The 21,153-nt window shown below is 35.9% G+C and overlaps 2 protein-coding genes across 2 annotated transcripts; one reads left to right on the top strand and one right to left on the bottom strand.

The window, feature by feature from the left end:
- Window positions 1–5,209: 5,209 nt before the first annotated feature.
- On the bottom strand, window positions 5,210–11,012 carry LOC143563378 (arabinosyltransferase XEG113-like). The gene is made up of 13 exons (XM_077050936.1): window positions 10,595–11,012; window positions 9,293–9,601; window positions 9,016–9,221; window positions 8,824–8,929; window positions 7,930–8,186; window positions 7,726–7,861; window positions 7,548–7,642; window positions 7,419–7,472; window positions 7,225–7,338; window positions 6,516–6,614; window positions 6,325–6,438; window positions 6,149–6,235; window positions 5,210–5,630 (listed from the first exon to the last, which is right to left on the bottom strand). The coding sequence occupies exons 1-13, from the start codon at window positions 10,749–10,751 to the stop codon at window positions 5,463–5,465; spliced, it is 1,902 nt and encodes a 633-aa protein (XP_076907051.1). The 5' UTR covers window positions 10,752–11,012; the 3' UTR covers window positions 5,210–5,462.
- A 6,443-nt stretch (window positions 11,013–17,455) lies between these two features.
- LOC143562180 (uncharacterized) lies at window positions 17,456–20,619 on the top strand. The gene is made up of 3 exons (XM_077050069.1): window positions 17,456–17,863; window positions 19,599–19,743; window positions 19,811–20,619. The coding sequence occupies exons 1-3, from the start codon at window positions 17,456–17,458 to the stop codon at window positions 20,617–20,619; spliced, it is 1,362 nt and encodes a 453-aa protein (XP_076906184.1).
- The last annotated feature ends 534 nt before the right edge of the window (window positions 20,620–21,153 follow it).

The following is a 21,153-nucleotide window of genomic DNA, read 5'->3' as shown; positions in this document are numbered from 1 at the left end:
AATTTCAGTCTCAATTATATCTTGTTGTAAAATCATATTCTATAATATGTCAACTACTCGTTGAGTATTGAGTATACCCGTGAGTGTTGGTAACCTATTAGTTTGTTAAAAAAAATATACTTATTGGATTTTCATACATTTTTTACCATTATAATTCTTGTGTGTTTTTCTTTATATAACTATAAAAAATTTAAATATGATACATTAAATGCATATAAGTGCTATTTAAATAAATAACGACCCCCACGTTGCGGGGGGATTGTGAAAAAATCTTAGTGATCGAGAGTCAATCAAATACTCTCGACGTTGATCATCATGGCTTTGAAAATGACAAAAGTAATTCAAAGTTCGGTTCAAACAATCATTCATAGCACAAATGAATTTAAATAAATCAATGGTACAATACATTGGCTCAAAACTCCTTTACGATCGCAACATACGTTGCCATTCCAACTAACGAAATGTCATCATAGCGAAACACAATACAAACAACATAAACAGACCACTTATAACCACTGAAGTACACCCAAACTTCCATTAGTACTAACAAATAAAGCTCATAACAACTAAGGAGCCACAACGGGCACTGAATCATATGAAGCATGTAAACGGTTCCATATCATAAAAGCAAGCATGATACATGTTCACTATAAAGTACACAACCATGATCAAATCTCATAAATTACTTAAAAAACAACATAACACAAATAATGGAACCAAAATCATACTCACCACGAACCGCACAGAAGCTGCAAACTCTAAAATCAAAGCAACGGATTGCGCCACAACCAAAATCTGTTGGTGGGGGGGGGGGGGTATCAGCCTATGAAAGATTTGAGTCCAAAATAAACTTATTTAATGTTTGTAAACACAATTAGAATTTAAATAATTCAAGCAGTCCCAAACATACAGCTTATTTGCTATATCTTTACACAAAAAACATATAACATTTCTATGCAGTCCCACACAAACATGTTTGGTGTATCTAAAGTCAACACTAAAAAAAACTAAAATAAGAAGTCATAATTGAAAAAACAAACAAACAGAACACAAAGTTAATCCAATGATATGTTTGACCTCAAAAGTCAAAGGGGTAATTTTTTTATGTCAAAAAGCTTGATCTTTAAAACCAAAAATGGACAATTAAATACAACAAAGAAAACTAACCGAGGCTACCCAAGAACAAAAATGAAAAGAACAACATATAACATAAGTATAAAAACATCGAACCTAAAATCGATAACCAAAAACGTAAATCAATTATATGTCCACTATGGCTGTTGTATATGCTGCCACGCCAAATGTCGGAACATCATCATAGCATAAACGAAAAGTCAACCCCACTGCCACACGCGGATGGAAATAAACAATCTCAACAAAATTATCTTATTTACCTTGCCAAAAACAATTAAATTGATAGCTAAAAGAATATCTTGTTATGTATAAATTTCATCTCAAGCTGGTGCAATTTTTTAAACAAAAAAGAATTATGAAAAATAAAGCACCATGAATCTATTTCATACCATAACAAAATCCACAATTATACTGGTCTAGAATGTAAATCTGTCCACGGGCCACAAACACACAAACCACCACAGTCATATCTCAAGCATTAACATTATAGCCATCATATACCTGAAAAACATAAACCTTACAACCGAATGACTACATGACAAAGAAAACCATCCAAATATCATCTAAATTCCATTTCTTTCAAAGTACGATGTCATATATGAGACAAACTTTTTACCAAATCAAACATAAAACCAAAAAAGATTACAAAAGAGCTCATCTAAAATAAAAATCCATCACCAAGACGGCCTAGAGCAGCCACCGACAACAATGGTTTGTCATCATCTACATCCGATGTTGCTATAGATAGCGCCAACAGAAAAGTCAGCTATGAAACCCCCAAAATTTAGGCACAACCACAGGAAAAAGGCCGTCACCGTCGGTTGCCAGGGTTACCCAAACGGAACCCGACAAACACTCACAATAATGGAACCTGGCAACAGTCGAATCGGAGCTACAACATGTGAAATCAATAGAGAGAGAAACCGATGGAAAGGTGGGTGAAACAGAATGAGAACCGTTGCATGCAAAATGACATGCGAGGTCCATCTCAGGTTATGTGTAGTGGAGGGGCTACAAAATGGGGCGATTTTTGACACGTGGCAAAGATGGACGATATGTAGCCCCGGGGGCGGTGTTGTAGCCCCAAAATCGCCCCTCACACCAATAATTGATAGCCATGTCATCACCACCATAAACAAGCAGGCGACACGTTTTTGTAGCCCCGCCCCTTTTATCGCCCGCGGGGGCGGTGTTCTCGCCCCTGTCGCCCTTTCTCGCCCACATTTGTAGCCCCACTACAAATGGTCTGTGGATGGTTGTGGGAAAACTACAACAGAAGTAGCAAATCGTACAACACCTTATGCGCGGATTGGAATGAACAGTGAATTACTGTGTGTAAAGAAAGTTGTTATTTATAATATATATATATATATATATATATATGGGGAAGGTTAACGTACAAATGAAATTAACGTGCTAAACGTGAGAATTAAGTAGAGTAATTATATATACAAGTAGAGTAATTATATAATTAAATAATAGAGTAATTACATAATTACTCTACTTGTATATATAATTACTCTACTTGATTCTCACGTTTAACACGTTAATTTTATTTTTATTTGATCCAAACTCTATATATATAATATCATCATATAATATTAATATAGTTTTATAGAGATACACACACAAAATATAAATATTGTATATCTTAAAAAAATATAATTCTCCTATATAATGAACCTAATAAAATGAAGCATAAATGGACAAAGGTTAACGAAAAATAATAATAAAATATTTTGGGACATATGGTTCAGGTAAGAGGTTTCAAGTAACCAAGCCATGTATCACCTAATCACATACCTAACGCATTCATGTGAAAAACTTTACAACTAATCACATACTTGACCTCATACCCGTCGGGTTTTGGGTATAACCGTTCCGGATGTTTTGGGTTTCGAGTATACTCGTCAAGCTCGGGCTTTTTTATCATCCCTAGTGTGGAGTGAAGTGGAGATAAATAATTGATTTAATTATTAATTAGTTATTAAAAGAATATAAAAAATCATAACCCCTAGTGTGCACGACTTGCTCAGCACCAACGCGATAACGCCCTGGTGCAACCTTCTGCACCCCTCCATAGCCATGGTGGAGCGTTGTGCCCTCTCACCGTCTCCATAACATGCCTAAGATATAACTACACTTATATTTTATTTATATGTAACAACTATGATCAATATAATTCTAAACTCATCAATAAATAGATAAACTTACACAATTACAATCATTTTAATAGCAAATAGCATTTTATCTAACGTTACTACAATCATTTTAATAGCAAATAGCATTTTATCTAACGTTACTACCCATAATGTAGTGGTCTAGTGGTATAGTTTTGCCCCCATAAATGTTATATGAGTTAAATAAGTGCAATATTAAGTGGTATTAAGATATTACAGTTTGTTGTTTAGAGAAAGGCCAACCCAATTGACTCCTTACATAACCTAGTCAATAATTACTAAAACAAACTCATACATGAACTTAAGTAAAATAAATAGTATGGAATCATCAAATACAGGGATACATTTAACAAGTTAATGCCCTAGTAACATAACATAACCTAAGTTGATAAAAGTTAGGTTAAGATGCTTAGTAACATAACATATTATACGTATATCTATGTCAATTTTTGTAAACGTTGTACTCAAAATGCCAGTCATCTCATTCAAGATTTTATTTACTTCCACATCTTGAACTTTCCTTTACCCTTATGTTTGCCAAACTTTCCCCGCTTGTATTTACCATGTCTATGTTTGCCATGCTTAAATTTTCCATGGCCGTGGCCATAACCATGACCATGACCGTGCCCATAGTGGCCACGACCCATGTATGTTGCAGCTCCCCCTGCAATCATTCCCATTACAGCACCGCCAGCAGCACCTTTTTCCGTCTTTTGTACTGAAAATATCGAATGAAGAGTTACAAAATATGAAACGCATTTATATTTATCATCTTGAGATGATTAATATGAATAAATTATTTACTTATTTAATTTACCCTCCCGGTAAAGCTCGACATACATTTGAAACATTAGTGTCTCAAGTAAAGTTGTGTTTTTACCTCCATGTTGACCAAGTTGAGCGCCTTGAGGATATCCACCCTGATAGCCAACTGGTGGATATGCCCCAGGAGGGGAAGGACCACTAGGATAACCTGCGGGTGGATATGCTCCAGGAGGACCTCCTTGGGGATATCCACCTTGTGGGTAACCTTGTTGAGGATACCCTTGTGGAGAAGGATATCTTTGTGGGGAGTACCCTTGTGTAGGATATTGTTGTGAAGGATAACCTTGTTGTGTAGGATATCTTTGTGATGGATAACCTTGTTGAGGAGGATACCCTTGTGGTGGATAACCGTGTGGGTACTCATGTGGAGGATACCCAGATGGAGGGTATCCTTGCGGAGGATGATCTCCTCTCGAGGGAGGGTATCCTTGTGGAGGATGTTCGCCAGATGGAGGGTACCCTTGTGAAGGAGGCTCTCCGTATGGAGGATATCCCCCTTGTGAAGGAGGCCCTGGTTGTGGATTTCCTCCCGGTGAAGGATTATTCCCACCAGCACGAGGTTGATCCGTCATTTTTGCAGTCCGATCACGAATATGCTTTTATATATACTACAGAATAACACCTATAAAAGAAAGTAAAGGAAAGAGAAAGTCAATCAATTACCTTATAAACATCAAAAAGCTAAGGTAGACACAAACCACTTATGATTTTCCATGTAAAAGGTACTTGTGGTTGGCATTATGTCATGCCGAATTTACAGGTTTGCCTCAAATGATCTGTTGACTGAATATATATGTTATTTCAATAATTTATATTTAATTATTAAATAACTACAGCTCTTTCTAAGTTTACTATATTTGATTTAAATATCCATATATTTATTTATTTATTTATTTTTCTCTTTTGCACATTTATGTCATTTGTATGTAACTTTGTGTCTACATCCTTTACTTTACCTTTCACAGTAATTAGTAACAAAAATTGCACTTGTACTGGCTTGTAATTTAACTTAATAATGTTAACTTGATAAAACAATAAACACAGTAGTGATGAAAAAGATGATTCAAATAAACAAAATCTCTCAATAGCCCTCTTACATGTTATACAGAAACAAAGCTGCACATTTTTCAGTTCATTATTGTTCAAACTCGAACCTTAGTAACTGGAACTATGACCCATCCCTCTATCATGTATCTATATCTATATATGTATATAAACATGGATCACAAGGCCTCTTGAATTGAACCAGGGTTAGAGCCCAACTGTATGTCAGATAATTTAATGAAATCTCAGCCGTTGATGTAGTAGGATACACGCAATCAATCACCAATTCGGGTGATCATCTTCTGGTGTTTGGGGCGGTAGAGGCTTCCAATCGGGCTTTTCGTCCCAGTACATGTCATAATATATGTGGCCCGGTTCGTGTTTTTCAACACAACACCATATGCCAACATATCGCTTCACACGCCTCCTGAATTTTTCCTCAATTGTCTGGATCATAAAAAAAATAATTATGTTCAATTTTATTGTGAATTATTAAAAGACCATGTGGTTTGACTTTTGAGGTCAAATGAGTTACACCTGAATAAATGCAGCAATTCCTTTTTAACCTTAATACATTTAAGGTTTCAACATCTGATTAACAGTTAATGCAGGTTTTAATTAACAGAATGTCAAACTTTAACCTTATTGCATTTAAGATTTCAACATTTAATGATTAGTAAATGTCTGGCATTTCTGCAAGTGGACAATTAATTTGGAACAAATCCAAACAGTAACGTGGACAATTATTTTGGGACCAAGGGAGTACATTTTAACCATATATATAGTAATAAAATAGATGTTATATAAAAGTGACAAATTTGACACATTTACTTGTGAATGTGTCGATTTTGGTTGTCTTATATTGCACACGGGTCAACTTTGACACATGAATTTCTAGATATTTTTTATGTTTGCAATTTTCACGAAATATACAAAATAAAAACTAAGAGCAAGGGATTTTTTACCTTGTCAGAAAATCCTATGAAGGCGTCTTGCATTGATGAAAACTGGATGACTTTAACATCCTTTAATGGTGAGAAAACTGTTTTCAACTGTTCAAAATTACAAAAAGGCTGTCACAATGAGGCTAAAATCCAATAAATAATCAAATATTATCATTGTTTTCATTCATGTAGCATACCGTTTCTTCATTGCTATGCCTTGGAAATCTGAGTACTTCACCCGTGTTTGTAACGTTTGACCGGCAGTTTGGCCCTTCTTGACATAGTTGTACATCGAGCCACGAATCCTTCACCTGAAAGAAGATATATAAAAACAAAATGTCAATGATAAAATAACCACTATGCCCCTGAACAAAGACGATTAACATACCTGTGCAGGCATCAATGGATTGTCAAAGAAAGAATATTCTCTTATACCGATTCCCGGCCCAAATTCCTCAACAGGCATTGCCTTTAACATTGTATGCACCTACAAAGCAGCATTGGCTTCTATAAACTAATTTCAACATCTATTAAATTGTCAAACTCAGAGAAAATTGCACAAATAGTCCCTGTGGCTTGACCATATTGCAAGTTTGGTCCCCAGAATTTAAAAGTTGTGAATTTAGTCCAAACATTTGTGAGAGGGTGGCACGTTTAGTCCCACCCTTAATCCCAGTTAAATTTTAACAGAAAAGTGATGTCATATGTCATTCATGTGAGGGTAATGGTGCCTTTTCAAATTTGGAACCCTGATAAAATACTCTTTCAAACTCCATAACTCCTAATGTCAACTTCATCACCTTCGATTATGCACCAAACCTTTGATTTTGCACTGATCGAAGATGAAGTCGATATTCTGAGTAGGGTTCCAAATTTGAAAAGACACAAAAGCCCTCCCAGGAATGACACGGACATCACTTTTACGTTAAAAACTAACTGGGATTAATGGTGGGGACTAAGCGTGCAACCCTCTCACAAATGTGTAGACTAAGTTTGCAATTTTTAGAAAAAGTGACCAAACTTGCAATATGGTCAAACCACAGTGACCATTTGTTGCACATCTGCTGTGAGCACTAAAACTAATAAAGCATGTGTACCTCAAAAACGTGATCCAAAGGACAGATGAACGGTTGTCTTGTCATTGTCCCGACGAGGATTCCTGGATGTGCAAACCATAATCTATCCAACCGACACCACAAAGGAGGCATAACCTAAAAAAAATACAAAATAGAAGAAAAACATTACAAAACAAATTAAATAGAAAAATGGTTTTAAAGTAGATTTTACTGACCAAAGTACGATTTAAAACCGATGCTATTGCAAGTGCAGTCCTTATTTGCTTTATCTGCAATTCATTTGCATAAATTAGTTCACAAATAAATAAGTATTGTGCGGAAAAAAACTTGATTTATAATCATACTTGATAGTTAACAAGACTGAAATGTGTTTGAAGATTATGTTCCCCATCAAGTAATAAGCTTTTTGGAATAGATGGCTTAAATGTCAAGAAGCCTCCTGTATAACATACAACAGATGCAGAAACCTTAAAACTGTACCGTAACTATCAAAAAGTGTAACAAATTTAAAAAGATTAATACCAGGTGAATCATAATATTCTGGTGGATCAAAGAAAACCTTAGCTTCACGTAACCGATGACGTTTGCCTTCAGTTCCTGCATATTGAAATGTTGTATGTACAGCATACGGCTCCAATCTGAGTTGTTGATACATGGCCTGCAATTACACCATATAACTGATTATAACTGAAAATACACAATAATAATCAAACAGGTTGGTAATACCTGAACAAAGTAAGTATGACCACTACAAAATATGCTTGCAGGCAGAAGACCAAGCTTTAGGGTTCCATCATAAGCATAAACAAGTCCACTTTCATCCTCAACTGGTGGGCCCAGTTGCCTATGCAAAAGATCATTAAAACCGTTCTGGTCCCATATACTATCATCCGCTAGAAGCATTTCTTTCCATTCTTTTGCCAGTTTTTTAGCAGCATCTGTTGGTCGCCAGTGGAAAATTCCTATATTATATGCACCTCCAACTGTACATCCATTGTTAAAAACATTGAATATTAGTTTTCACCTTAAAAAGATTGAATAATTAATAGGAAGGGCAAATACTTACTTTTTCTTCTCATAAAAGTCCCCTAACAATTTTTACACATTAAAGTTCCTCCACGTGTTAAAATTGAACAAAACTGTGAACTATTTTTAACATGAGGAAAGAATTGAGATGAATTAATGTTTCAAACTGGGCACGTGGCAAGACAAAATCCATTAAGTTCGTTTTTTCTTTTACATTTTTATTTCAGTAAGTTGATAATAAATAACACACAATCTTTCATCATCATGACGATGACGATGACGTAAAAAACTAAAAACATGTGAAAATGGTTTGTATACATTTAAAAACATTGAAAAGTAAAAACAAATATTTTGGTTGCTATTGTAATGTAATATGTCAAATAACGTTTTCATGATTTCATCCAATCATAATTAAGAGATTTTTTTCCTTTAAATTTAGCACGTTAAGGGACTTTTATGACTTAAAAAAAGTATGCTGGTTTATTTTTGTGCAAAAAGTTGTTGACATTTACGATAATATGCATAAAGTTTATTGGTTTATTATGGTATTTGCTATAATATTAATATTAACACAATTTGAATCACAGTTTTCACCTTCTTTCCAGTTATCTAACCGATCATCAGTTACTGTCGGTGTAGCTTGATCCGTTGACGTTAACACATCCGCTTCAGGATAACGTGCAAGATACGGAAGTGGATTCTGATCAATCAACACAGCAAATTTAGAAAACCTAGTGTTCCAAATCAACATTCAAGGGCCTGTGTTATAAGTTCAAAAGTTGGTACCTTTAACCAAACCATATCAGTGTCACACATCAGTAACTCATAACCAAACGGTAGCAATGAATCAATGAGAAGAACTTTTTGTCTTCCCATTTGATGAAACGTTGGTGATCCCCACCCGACATCTAATGTGCTCATATGACTTCCCATATCAAAAACCGGTACACCCTTCCAATACAAAGCCTCCAATAGTTTTGTATCCAATGCACCTAAACAAAAGAAACGTTAACTTTAACTAGAAAATGAAGTCAAAACCTTGTTTCGAGTTTGGTCAACTCACCGACAAGAACATTCTCGACGCCCAAATCGGTCAAGTGTTTGACCCATGTGAGGATGAAATCCATGAAAGCATAGTTACCAAAGGTTGCTACTACAATATTATCTTTCACTCGTTCTTGAACCAGTTTTTTTGTTAACCGAAAGGTCTCCAACGGAGGCATATTTGAACCCGGCGGTGGTGTTTTCCAAACCGGTTTCAGTTTCCCTGTTTCGGGTTGAGATGTAGGTGCCATAACACCACCACCACCACCACCACCTAGTCTTAGTGAAGGTGAAGCAAGTGTTTGATTTGGGGAAGAAGATGCCACATCTATCATAATCATTTATACAAAAAATAATGATTGAATTGCACATGTACACCAGAAATTTTAAGCTTTGATTCACTAAATTATAAGTGAATGAGGTTCAATTACACATGCAGATCAACAATTTTAAGCTATGATTCACTAAATTATAAGTAAATAAGATTCACTTATACATGAAACCAGCAACTTTAAGCTTTGATCCACTAAATTATAGGTAAATAAGATTCAACTATACACGCAAACCAGCAACTTTAAGCTTTGATTCACTAAATTATAAGTAAATGAGATTCAGTTATACATGCAAACCATCAATATTAGGCTCCAAATCACTAAATTAGTAAATTATAAGCGAATGAGATTCAATTATGCATGCAAATGGGCAATTTTAAGCTTTGATTCACTAAATTACAAGTGAATGGGATTTAATTACGCATGCAAATTGCAAATCACAAATTTTAAGCTTTGATTCACTACATTATAAAGCATGTTCGAGATTGAGTTTGAAAACAACTTATTGACTTATTGGCTTTTTCAAGACTCCATTTTAAAAAAAGCCATAATTTGAGGCTTTTAGAAAACAAAAAAAAACAATTTTTTAACCCTATCAAAAAAACAAAATAAAAAGGATGGACTTTTGTGATTGCCAAGCATTTTCTTTAACTTATCGGTTAAAAAAAAAAAAAAAAAACCCTAGTAAGTCAATAATTTGTTTTCAAACTCAATCCCAAACAAAATGAGATTCCATTACACATGCAAACAGCAATTTTAAGCTTTGATCCACTAAACTATAATAAGTCAATGATATCCAATTATAAATGCAAATCACCAGTTTCAAGCGTTGATTCAGTAAATTATAATAAGTGAATGAGATTCAATTACAAATGCAAATGCAAATCAACTTAACAACAGTTAAAATCTAATAGATCACAATTCATAACCCTAAACAATAATCAATTCATAACTCTTAAATGCGTAAAAATGCATAAATTATAGCATACGTTGAGAGACGGTCCACGAGAGAGCCGAATCAGGCGAGTAAACAGCAGAGAAGACATAAGCGGCGGAGAATATTATTCCGATCAACACAGCGCCGTACACCGTCACGAACAACGGCTTGGAGTTGGTGATGTCTTTAAACGGGTTAACCCAACCCATTGGTTCAAACCCTAAATCCTGGAGCACCAATTTTGAATGATTCAGAGCAGTTGAGACTGACTACTGATTGATGACAACTAGTAGTAGTAGACAGCAACACGGAAAGTCAAATCTATTATTATTATTATTATTATTATTATGAAAATAATAAAATTGGTGTTTTGGTGATGGGTTTGGTGCACGATGTGCAGAGAGTGGAAGCTTTGTGGCTTGGTTCATTATTTTTTTAAAGAAAAGATGGGATGAAAAAGAATCTTGTACTATTAATTATACATTTATGGAAAGTTTTTTTTTTTTAAACGGCAAATTTTATTAAAAACATCTGGCGAGACGTTAGAAACCAAACCACATCCAAGAAACAATTACAAAATGAAATTATTTCAATCGATCCATCTATTTTTTTTTTTGAAAGGAGAATGATTTTGATCCATAGATAACCCAATGAGCGGCTAGGATAATGCGATATAACACTTTACATTTGAGATGACCCAAATCACTCGTTTCGTGGATTCTGAGAAGATCGGTCACCGAGAAAGATAAATTGGAGGTAAATATTTTAGATAAGCAAGCCGAGTTGTAATTTACTTATATCAATAAATCTTGTACCTAGGCAATATTTATGATGTGTTAAAAAGAATGTATAAAGTTTTGATGTAATGATATTTTTTAAAAGTAATTATAAGATCTACAGTCATGAAGCTAAATCACTAAAAAAAAAGTATGAATGAGCATGTGTAGAAAGATATGTTATATGAAAATAATTTGTTTAATATTGGTTTCAATGAGAAGGATGTGGTCGTCGAGAGAGTTCATACGTGTGGAACAGTTTAGTCTTTGAATGTATGTTGATTATATGTTTGTGGGAAGTTCGGATGCGTTGTTGGAGTTTTACTTTCACTGTTCAAATACTGGTTGATTTGATGAAACTTTTAAGTTTTACTCGGACGGTCTTATGCTCTTGTAAGGGACACAATGATTGTCTCTGTGTTGTTTGAAGTGGATTAATGTTGTTAATATAAATCTACTAACTGTTTTGTGGCATTCGGCAATGGTTGGAGTGTGACATACCAAGTTACAAATTGACCGAGCTTCAAGATAATTGGTCATTTGATGATGTCGTTTGATTTTTCTGGCTGGGTGTCTCTTTTCAAGTTACAAATTTACCGAGCTTCAAGATAATGTAGATTCTTCTACATTTTAAGGGATTTTGTTTGTGGTTGTTATTTGTTGGTATGTCTATTTGGATTCTATGATTTCAAATGTGATGGTATTTGACGATGCCACTTTATCACTATATGTTTTGTTATTAGTACATGTGTTTTTGTATGTTGCATGCTTTGGAGCCGGAGGATCTCTTTGGAAGCAGTCTCTTTATCCTCATGGATAAAGGTAAGATCTGCTTACATCACATATTTCTCAGATCCTACTAATAGCTTTTGCTATTGGTTGAATACTTGGATTTACTGGGTCCGTTTGTTGTTTGATTTTTCTGGTCGTCAAGTTCATATATGAACAAGACTTTATCCACACATGTTTATGAAAAGGACCTTAGGAAATAGATGTCTAGTTCAAACATAAAAACAACTTATCATTTCCCCTAGACAGTACGTACACACCAAGTAAAAATCATCATATAAATATTCTAAAATTTTCTCCTTGTATAAAAAAGGGTTCCAAATACACCTTTTTAACATGCAGACAGTTAAATCTTACGAATCTTCTAGTGTGCCGCTAATTTAAAATTAATATTACTCCTCCAAGGTTTATTCATGCACATGTATAAGAACATATACATACTTTATGGTTAATTCTTGCCCCAGCGTAATGTTTTAGCGATAAAATGTTTGAATTTGTGTTTTTCTAAAACTTGCAAGATGTATAATATGTAAGAATGAGATAAAGTGAAGCATCCCGTATTCTAGTATCTTATTAGTGGTCCTAAGATGTATAATATGTGTATATGTATTTATATGTGCCAATAAATATTAATATACATTATAATATATATTAGCCTGGTAATTATTGATGGACCATATTACCAATACTAGGTAGAGATTAGATTAACATCAACAACTGATTTCATAATCACAAATATAGAATTCGTGAGTTCTCTTCTCTCCCATTTAGGTTCTCTCAAGAACCTTAATCCCCATCGTTACCATACATCCGAAAAAGAGAACTCGATCAACCTGATAACCATGTCGTCTGGATCATACTCCTCTGCCTTTATGATGCTTTAACCCGACCCGTTTTGAGCCATTATTTAATACGCCTGGCCCGTTTTGACCCATTACCCAAGTAGCATATCTTACTCGTAACCACTAAAGTTTAGTTTCATTAGCCATAAAGAACTAAGGAACACATGCCTGTAAAACTCTTCTTTCCTCGAGCCATTGTTTTACAAGAATTACTTTATTGTCAGTATCTTTCCAGTCATTTGCTATTACAACTACAACATGATTTGCAGAAATTTTAGCACGGGCTAATTCCAGCTTCTAAACTTTTTGTCGGTTCATTTTATCCAAAATTATTATATTTTTATATGTTAATTTAGCGACTTTATTTTTTGAGTTTTAACACTCATCTTAACTAACTTTTTTCTTAAACTTTTATATGTTGATTTCGAATATCTTGCTTGATGATCAATTTGCTCGTAACAAATTTTTAAGTTCCTGAAAATACCCTAGGGTGCAAAATGGTTAATTAATAGATAGTTAGCGAGCCGAACTCGATCTTCTAAACTACTCACGAGCTATGCTCAAGCTCTAGAAGCAGAACTCGAAAACAGACAAGCTCGGCCCGACAACCCTAGCATTGCCACGTTTTGGACTTCTAGTTTCACCTCCTTTTAGACTTCATGTATTAATATTAAAATGCATTACCGAGCTCGAGCCGAGCATTAGCTTGTTTAAGGCACTACACGAGCTTGAGACTAGCTTAGGCTTGTGTAAGGTTTTCCTTCAAATATATAAAAGTACTTAAAAACGTATGTGAGTTGACTAATAAATAATAAATGAGCTGACCTGAGCTTGAAAAAACAACCGACGAGCTGTAAGGCCCCAATCCCGGTAGCCCTACTTTAGCGTTGGATTTACTCATAAACACAGTTCTAATTATCAGAGTTAATTAAAACTTTCGCGGAAACGTTAACTTTAATAATTCGATACAAAACATTAATCTTTTCTTTTAAACCATAACATTAAACATTATATTTAAAACATCATTTCTTTCATCTTCAGATGCCAGCCGTTCAGTCCATGCCACGTGCCATCCTTACGCTAACTCTTCAGCCTGATCACCTGCGTGCATACTAAAAGTCAGCTACGCTGAGTGAGTTATAGTTAATCAGGCGACATACAATACACACGTATATCATACATACATATCCGAAGATACATATCCATACTTAACCAGTTACTTTTCCCACATACATTCATGCATACATACTATTACATACCTCAGCCTACTGAGACTATGTTCATAGTCCGCCGTCTATACCTATACTCAAGGTCGTGAACACGTAAAAGGTCCGCAGTCCTTACCTATGTTAACCATTTATGGTACGTGCAAGGTCCGCAGTTCTTCCCTATACCATCCTATATTAACAACACGTATAAGGTCCTCACTCCTTCCCTATGTTGCAACCTAAACCATAGCACGTACGAAGTCCGCAGTCCTCCTCTATGCTACCACAACACAAATACAGCACGTATAAGGTCCACAGTCCTTTCCTATGTTGATGCCTATCTACAATACGTATAAGGCCCGCAGTCCTTATCTACGTTGGCATCTATCACCTATAACCCGTATAAGGCCCGCAGTCCTTAACTACGCCATCACTTGCCAAGTCCATGTCCAACAGAAGTTAGAGGGATTTACCATCATAACTTACTATGTCGGACGTAGAACTCACACACCATTCATGTACCTGTATACACATATTTCTCATATACAATAAATACATTGTAGCATAAGAACACTTTAGGCGTTCTTCACATCATTCATTTAATCAGTCGTACTCTTTGTCGACACGTGCAATATCCGAAGATCGTTCACGCCCCGACAAGTGTTTGTTCAGAACGTTCATACATCATCCTTACGTTACATACAACATTCATATCTCTATTTATAACCTGACAGTACGTGCAATATCCGAAGATCGTTCACGTACCGACAAGCAATCATTCGTATCTATCACATATATCATACATGGCATACACTTACCATTTAAGGTAAGTGTATTAACTATCACATCGAGTATGCACACAGCCCCGAAAACATAACAAGGAAAGGGGCTAGAAAATCACCTGAACTCGGTTACGTTCACTGTTTATGGTTATTCCTTTCTTGAGCTGTGCACGGCTAACTGTATAATAATTACATGTATCAATTAACTATCACTACTCATCGTATTTCTAGTTTAATTATAACCCTCAAAAAACGGGGGCTGGGGACAGCACCCCTGGCAGCGGGGTTCAAGGGGCGGCAGCCCCTAGCAGGGTCTAAGGGGTAGAGCTCCTGGCTGGGGTCTAGCTGCCAGGTCAGCTTGGAAAAATTTTATTTCCATTAATTTTCTTATCACATTTTCCATTAGGATTTTAAATTATTATCTAATTTGCCATCTCATTTGCTATGACGAATTAAGTCTAGTTCGTTATCAGATCACACTCTAATTCGTTATCAGATCACATTCTAATTCATTATCCGCTTCGATTCGTTAGCTTAATTCGCTATCTTTTTGATTCGTTATTCTGGTTCGTCATTCCGATTCGTTATCTGATCCTGATTTGATTCGTTATCTAAACATAACGAATTGGGTGAGCTGATTCGTTATCTGGGCATAATGAATGGGTGAACTAATTCGTTATCTTGCTATAACGAATTGGTGAACTGATTCGTTATCTTGCCAGAACGAATTAGCCAATTAATTCGTTACTTTACCTTAACGAATCACACCAGTATTATCCAGACTTTGACCCTGAGGTCAAAGTCAAAATCGATATGAACACAGAACAGTCAACTCATACCAGATCTGCAATTAAACCTTCGTTTCTTAACGAAATATCATGATTTAGGTATCATTGGAATCGTCTATGCAGCGCCTACAAACCCTAACCCTTCATTCGTCCATATATTCATGTTTATAGGGTGCGGTTTGTTCATACATACATACGGGTTCTTTATACACAATTAACCCATCAAATGTTAATCAGTTTCAGTGAGGTTTGTTTCGTTGGATTTGATTTTACCTCATAAACTCAGATCTAGGATTATTAAACGAGTCCGAACCTAACAAGATCCCATTATAAACGTACCTTAAACAAGTCGGTTTACGAACACGGTTAAGCCTTGATGTTGTCTTGGTTCGTCTCAACGTTCTAGCACCAATAAATCTCAGGTTTTCGCCTTCGGATCTTGACTCGTGTTAGAGAATAGTGTTTGTGTGTGTTTATCAAGGTGTAGGCTATGGTGTAGAGATATAAATGGAAAGGATTAGGGTTTAGGGGGTATTTATACTCCCTTAAGCCCATGGACCTAAGGCTCATCTTTCCTTTTTGATCCATAATTAATTTCATCTAAAGCCTACTTATTCTTTCATCTCTATTTTTTTTATTAAGTCTCTACTAAATTAAGTAACTTTTCCATCTTAGATAAATAATATATAAAATATTATTCTTGGAAATTTCGGGATGTTACATGAGCCGAGCTCGAGATTTAGGAAAAGAGCTTGATACGAGTCGAGCTAGAGCTCTGGTAAGTCAAAAAGAACCAAGTTTGAGCTTAGTCGGGCTCGGCTCGTTTGTACCCCTAACCAACAGTAAACATGTTGGGAATTACGGTTAAGGGCGTTACTTGGCGTGCAAGGTTAAAGTAACAAGATTTAAGGAGTGGATAATTATAAACAATTAAATGTTCTTAGATTTAATTGTTAGTATAATTATTATGTCATATTATTTAGCAATCCTAGTTGTAGTCTAAACGTGATAGGTTAGATTATAAATACCGTGCTTTGGGGTTTAGAGATTGTAATTGGGTAATTGAGTTTTGTGAAGTTTCTCAATGATAATATTAGTGTTTGGGTGTTAGCCAAATTAACGAGTTCGTGTTCGATACCTAGTACCAATTCCATTAATTGGTATCAGAGCGTTGTTAATCGACATACCTGGTAACCGACGTGAAGGTCGGACCTGTGCGATTAAAGGTCGGAGTATCCTGTGACGTGAGGAAACTCCCACCAGCCTTCAAAACACCATCTGCGTTCATCATCGGAGCTGCTTCAATCAGAGTAACCCGGGACGTAAGGGAATTCCGATCGGTGAGCAGCAGATATCGATTGTGAGTTGGCTGACCTGCAACTGAGTCTGTCAAAAAGCCAAAAATTATAATTATTGTTTGTTCGGTGGTGTATGTGAAATACAAAAAGAACCCTATAAAAGTCAAAGGGGTTTTCAAATTTGTGTGGACAGATGGCACGAAAGCTAAAAAGCAAACAAAATGAAAATTTTAAGGTTATTAAATATTTTGTTTCTTTATAGCAGTATACCAACTTTATTTGACCATTGAATCAAGGTCACGGGATTTTCGGTAACCTACAGTCATAAAAACAAGATGGGTGACGCGAACCAAACGGGAAAAGAGACGGTTTCCGGGTCGTTTCAGTGTCCCCGTTTGACGAAAACGAACTACACGATTTGAATATGCATATGGAGGTTATTTTTGGGATTTATGGAGTTTGGGATGCAATTAACCCAGGCTCTAATGACGCGAAGAAAAATAACATCGCGAAGGCGCTTCTGTTTCAGTCGATTCCCGAGGAACAGATACTTCAAATCGGTAATTTTAAATTGGCAAAAGAGATGTGGGATGCCATAAAGTCAAGAAATATGGGTGCGGAACATGTGAAATATGCTAGACTTCATACGTTAATACGTGAATTTGACGGTTTGATGATGAACGAAACCGAAACCATTGACGAGTATGCCTCGAGAATGACCGCGATCTCTTCTAAAGCAGCCACACTTGGACAACCGTATGAAGAAAGGAAGCTAGTCCAGAAATTCTTCACAAGCCTGCCGAGCCGGTTTATCGAAGTTGTAGCATACCTCGAGCAAGTGTTAGTGATGTACATAAAAATATACATCTTTTCGGCATCAAATAATCTCTAAAAACTGCAATTTCTATCAAATAACATAGCATAAAAGATTACTTATCATAATAAAACATAATTTCAGGTGAAACCAAGCCCCAAACGAAGAAACAAGCAAAAAGACGAAGAAAAATAGAAGAAAACAAAGAAACACGCCCCCATGCCTCAAGAAACACGTCCCCATGCTTCTAACACAAGAAAAGACAAAATCTGGAAGTAAAAGCACGGGGCCGTGCTCATAATTCACGGGGCCGTGGACGAGAATACAGAAAAGACAAAGAAGAATTGAGCACATGTCACTAAAAAACACGGGGCCGTGCCTACCAACCACGGGGCCGTTGCCACCTCACAGAAAAGACAAAACAAATCTGACACATGTCATAAAAATGCAGGGGGGCGTGCTCATCAAGCACGGGGTCGTGCCTCACTATCCAGATTGCCTATAATAATGGCTCATGTTGCACTCATTTGGTGTGCCTTGAAAATATTTCTATCCGATTCTCTCTTATAAAAACATACACTAACACTCACATTGAAGATTTAGTGAAGAGTTTGAAGGCTTGGAGGTCATTACCATCAACCATCGTCATCAACCGTCATTACCATCATTAAGAAGAAAGATTCATATACATTTGGTTAGATTGTTCCAAGTTTAATCATGTATTTGTTATTATCAATCATCTTAATGTTTATCATCATGCTCATTATGAGCTAAACTCCTTTTACCATCTAAAATCTATGAAGAAGCTTTGTTTTACTTGATAATTAATTAAGACATGTGATGTAGTCTAGTAAAGTACATGGTTATATTACAATTATCTTTTGATGAGAAATGTTTCACCATTTTAAATCACTAATTCAAAGTTGGTGGTTGTCAATTTCATTGGCAATCGTTCATGATCGATTCATGTTCTTGAAAGATAGAAATACTTTGATACATTATCGAAACATGGATCCTTATATTGTACTTAGAAATGATGAGATATAAGTTATGATGTATTTTTCTAAACCTTGGTAATCCGAAAATGGCTTTGCTTAGGATATCAAATTAGTTAAAGAAACCATATGTTAACGGAATGTGTAATTATAACCAACATAAATCAACCAAGGGGGGATTATGTGATGAACTACAACCACCCGAAGTTGTTAGAATTGATATTTGAGAAATCGAAGTCAATCCTAATCTTTCTACTTTACGAAAATACTTGCTAACTTAAATTGACACCATTGAGATGGTATGACATTAGGAAAGGGTGGACTTTAAAATGCGCATGCTATCTCCTTAGTGCCAAAGATGCTCACTTAAGGTTTAAGGAGCTATCTATCATATATTGCTATGGCAAGTTTATCATATGTCCAAATATTAATTATCAATGTTAAAATGGAGTGGATTCTTGATCTTAGATGGTAACCTTCGCATAATTGAATAACTCGTTTAGAATTTCTTATCTTGGTCACCTATATATTATATATAAGTATTTACATTTTATAAAAGGTTCAAAAATTAACCCCAAAATGATTAAAACCTCCGATTAAAGTAAAACAACGATTTATTATTAGAAACCTTTGTGTCCACGGATCGATACTTGGTTCTTACAAATACTATTCTACATATACGATAGATACACTTGCCTATTTTGTGTGTGTTAGTCTTTGTAGAAATCACTTTTATAAATTTAAAACACGATCTCATGCAAAAGCAAATCATCCCATCCCTCTATAATTTAACCGCACACGCACAAGCACATCAGTTAGACCTTAAAACAATCGGTTTTGAGGATGCTGTCGTGAGGTTGAAGGCTTATGAGGAGCAAATCAAAGGACACGTGTTACCATCTGAAGAAGGTAAACTTTTGTTTAATAATTCTGAATCCTCTTCGAGTTCGAAGTAGTTTTCACGCAAATCGAGTAGGGGGCGGGAAAGGTTCAAACCGAGGACGTGGTAATGGACGTGGAGGTGGACGTGGGAGTCGAAACCATGGTTCACAAGGAGGGTCCAACGAAGGGGATAAACGAGAGGGTAAAAAGGATTACTCGGAAGTTCAATGCTTTCGTTGTGATGAATTTGGTCACTTCGTTTCGAGGTCTCCGGTACGCAGGAAAGAAAGACAAGCACATTTGGCCGACGCAAAAGAAAAAGACCCGCCCCTCTATATGGTGCAGTGTGTTCAAGAAAAAGTGTACTTGAATGAACAGAAGGTTATACCAAAAGATTACGAGGGTGGTTCGAACGAACAAGACTTGTGGTATATGGATAACGGAGAAAGCAGCCATATGACGAGTAGTTTATCTTTTTTCTCTGAACTAAATAAGCGTGTTGGTGGCAAAGTTAAATTTGGAGATGGGTCTTATGTTGATATTTGCGGGAAATGGCCGATATTTCTAGTCGGTAAAATGGGGGAGCAACAATTATTGACGGACATTTATCATATTCCTAGTTTACAAAGTAATATTATTAGTCTTGGGCAAGCAACAGAAAGTGGTTGTGATATTCGTATGAAAGATGATTACTTGTTGATGTATGATGATCAAGGAAAATTGTTGATGCGAGTTACTCGATCCAAGAATCGTCTTTATACGATTAAATTAAAGACGGGGAAACCCGTGTGTTTACAAGCTCGGATTGATTATGAGAATTGGCTTTGGCACGCGAGACTAGGACACCTAAATTTCAAGTCTATGAAACAAATGGTGAAAATCAAATCTGTGACTCGTGCTTAGTCGGGAAGCAAACGAGGAAACTGTTTCCAAAGTCGGCGAATTTCAGAGCAACCCGAGCCTTGGAACTAATCCATGGAGATTTATGTGGGCCCATTACTCCTAGTACCATAGCCGGAAATAGGTACGTGTTCGTCTTGATAGATGATTTTTCACGTTTCATGTGGACTTTTTTGTTGAAGAAAAAAAGTGAAGCGTTTGATACCTTCAAACGATTTAAAGTCATGGTGGAAGAGGAAAATAGTGAGAGAATCAAGACGTTTCGAACCGATCGAGGGGGAGAGTTTACTTCTCGTGATTTCAATCTGTTCTCTGAAAACGAGGGCTTTATTCGGCATTTAACCGCTCCATATACACATCAACAAAACAATGTTGTGGAGAGGCGGAACCGCACGATATTAGATATGACTCGAAGTATATTAAAAGCGAGACAAGTTCCGAATTATATGTGGGGTGAAGCGGTGAGGCATTCAACCGATGTGATTAATAAAATTCCAACTCGAGCGTTAAAAGACAAAACACCGTATGAGATGTTAA

Source organism: Bidens hawaiensis, unplaced genomic scaffold (assembly GCF_021521415.1).
Source record: "Bidens hawaiensis isolate Kalapana, Puna unplaced genomic scaffold, B.hawaiensis_p1.1 tig00001179_1, whole genome shotgun sequence".
Lineage (NCBI taxonomy): Eukaryota > Viridiplantae > Streptophyta > Magnoliopsida > Asterales > Asteraceae > Bidens > Bidens hawaiensis.
The sequence above is the reverse complement of the archived record's forward strand: the minus strand, read 5'-3'. Positions and strand labels throughout refer to the sequence as shown.

Coding starts and splice junctions, on each gene's coding strand:
- LOC143562180 (XM_077050069.1), top strand. CDS start 17,456: ATGGAGGTTATTTTTGGGATTTATGGAGTTTGGGATGCAATTAACCCA. Junction 17,864..19,598: donor TTGTAGCATACCTCGAGCAA/GTGTTAGTGATG, acceptor CTCATGCAAAAG/CAAATCATCCCATCCCTCTA. Junction 19,744..19,810: donor CGTGTTACCATCTGAAGAAG/GTAAACTTTTGT, acceptor CAAATCGAGTAG/GGGGCGGGAAAGGTTCAAAC.
- LOC143563378 (XM_077050936.1), bottom strand. CDS start 10,751: ATGGGTTGGGTTAACCCGTTTAAAGACATCACCAACTCCAAGCCGTTG. Junction 7,339..7,418: donor CGGTTTTAAATCGTACTTTG/GTCAGTAAAATC, acceptor TATTTTTTTTAG/GTTATGCCTCCTTTGTGGTG. Junction 6,236..6,324: donor GGCATAGCAATGAAGAAACG/GTATGCTACATG, acceptor AATTTTGAACAG/TTGAAAACAGTTTTCTCACC.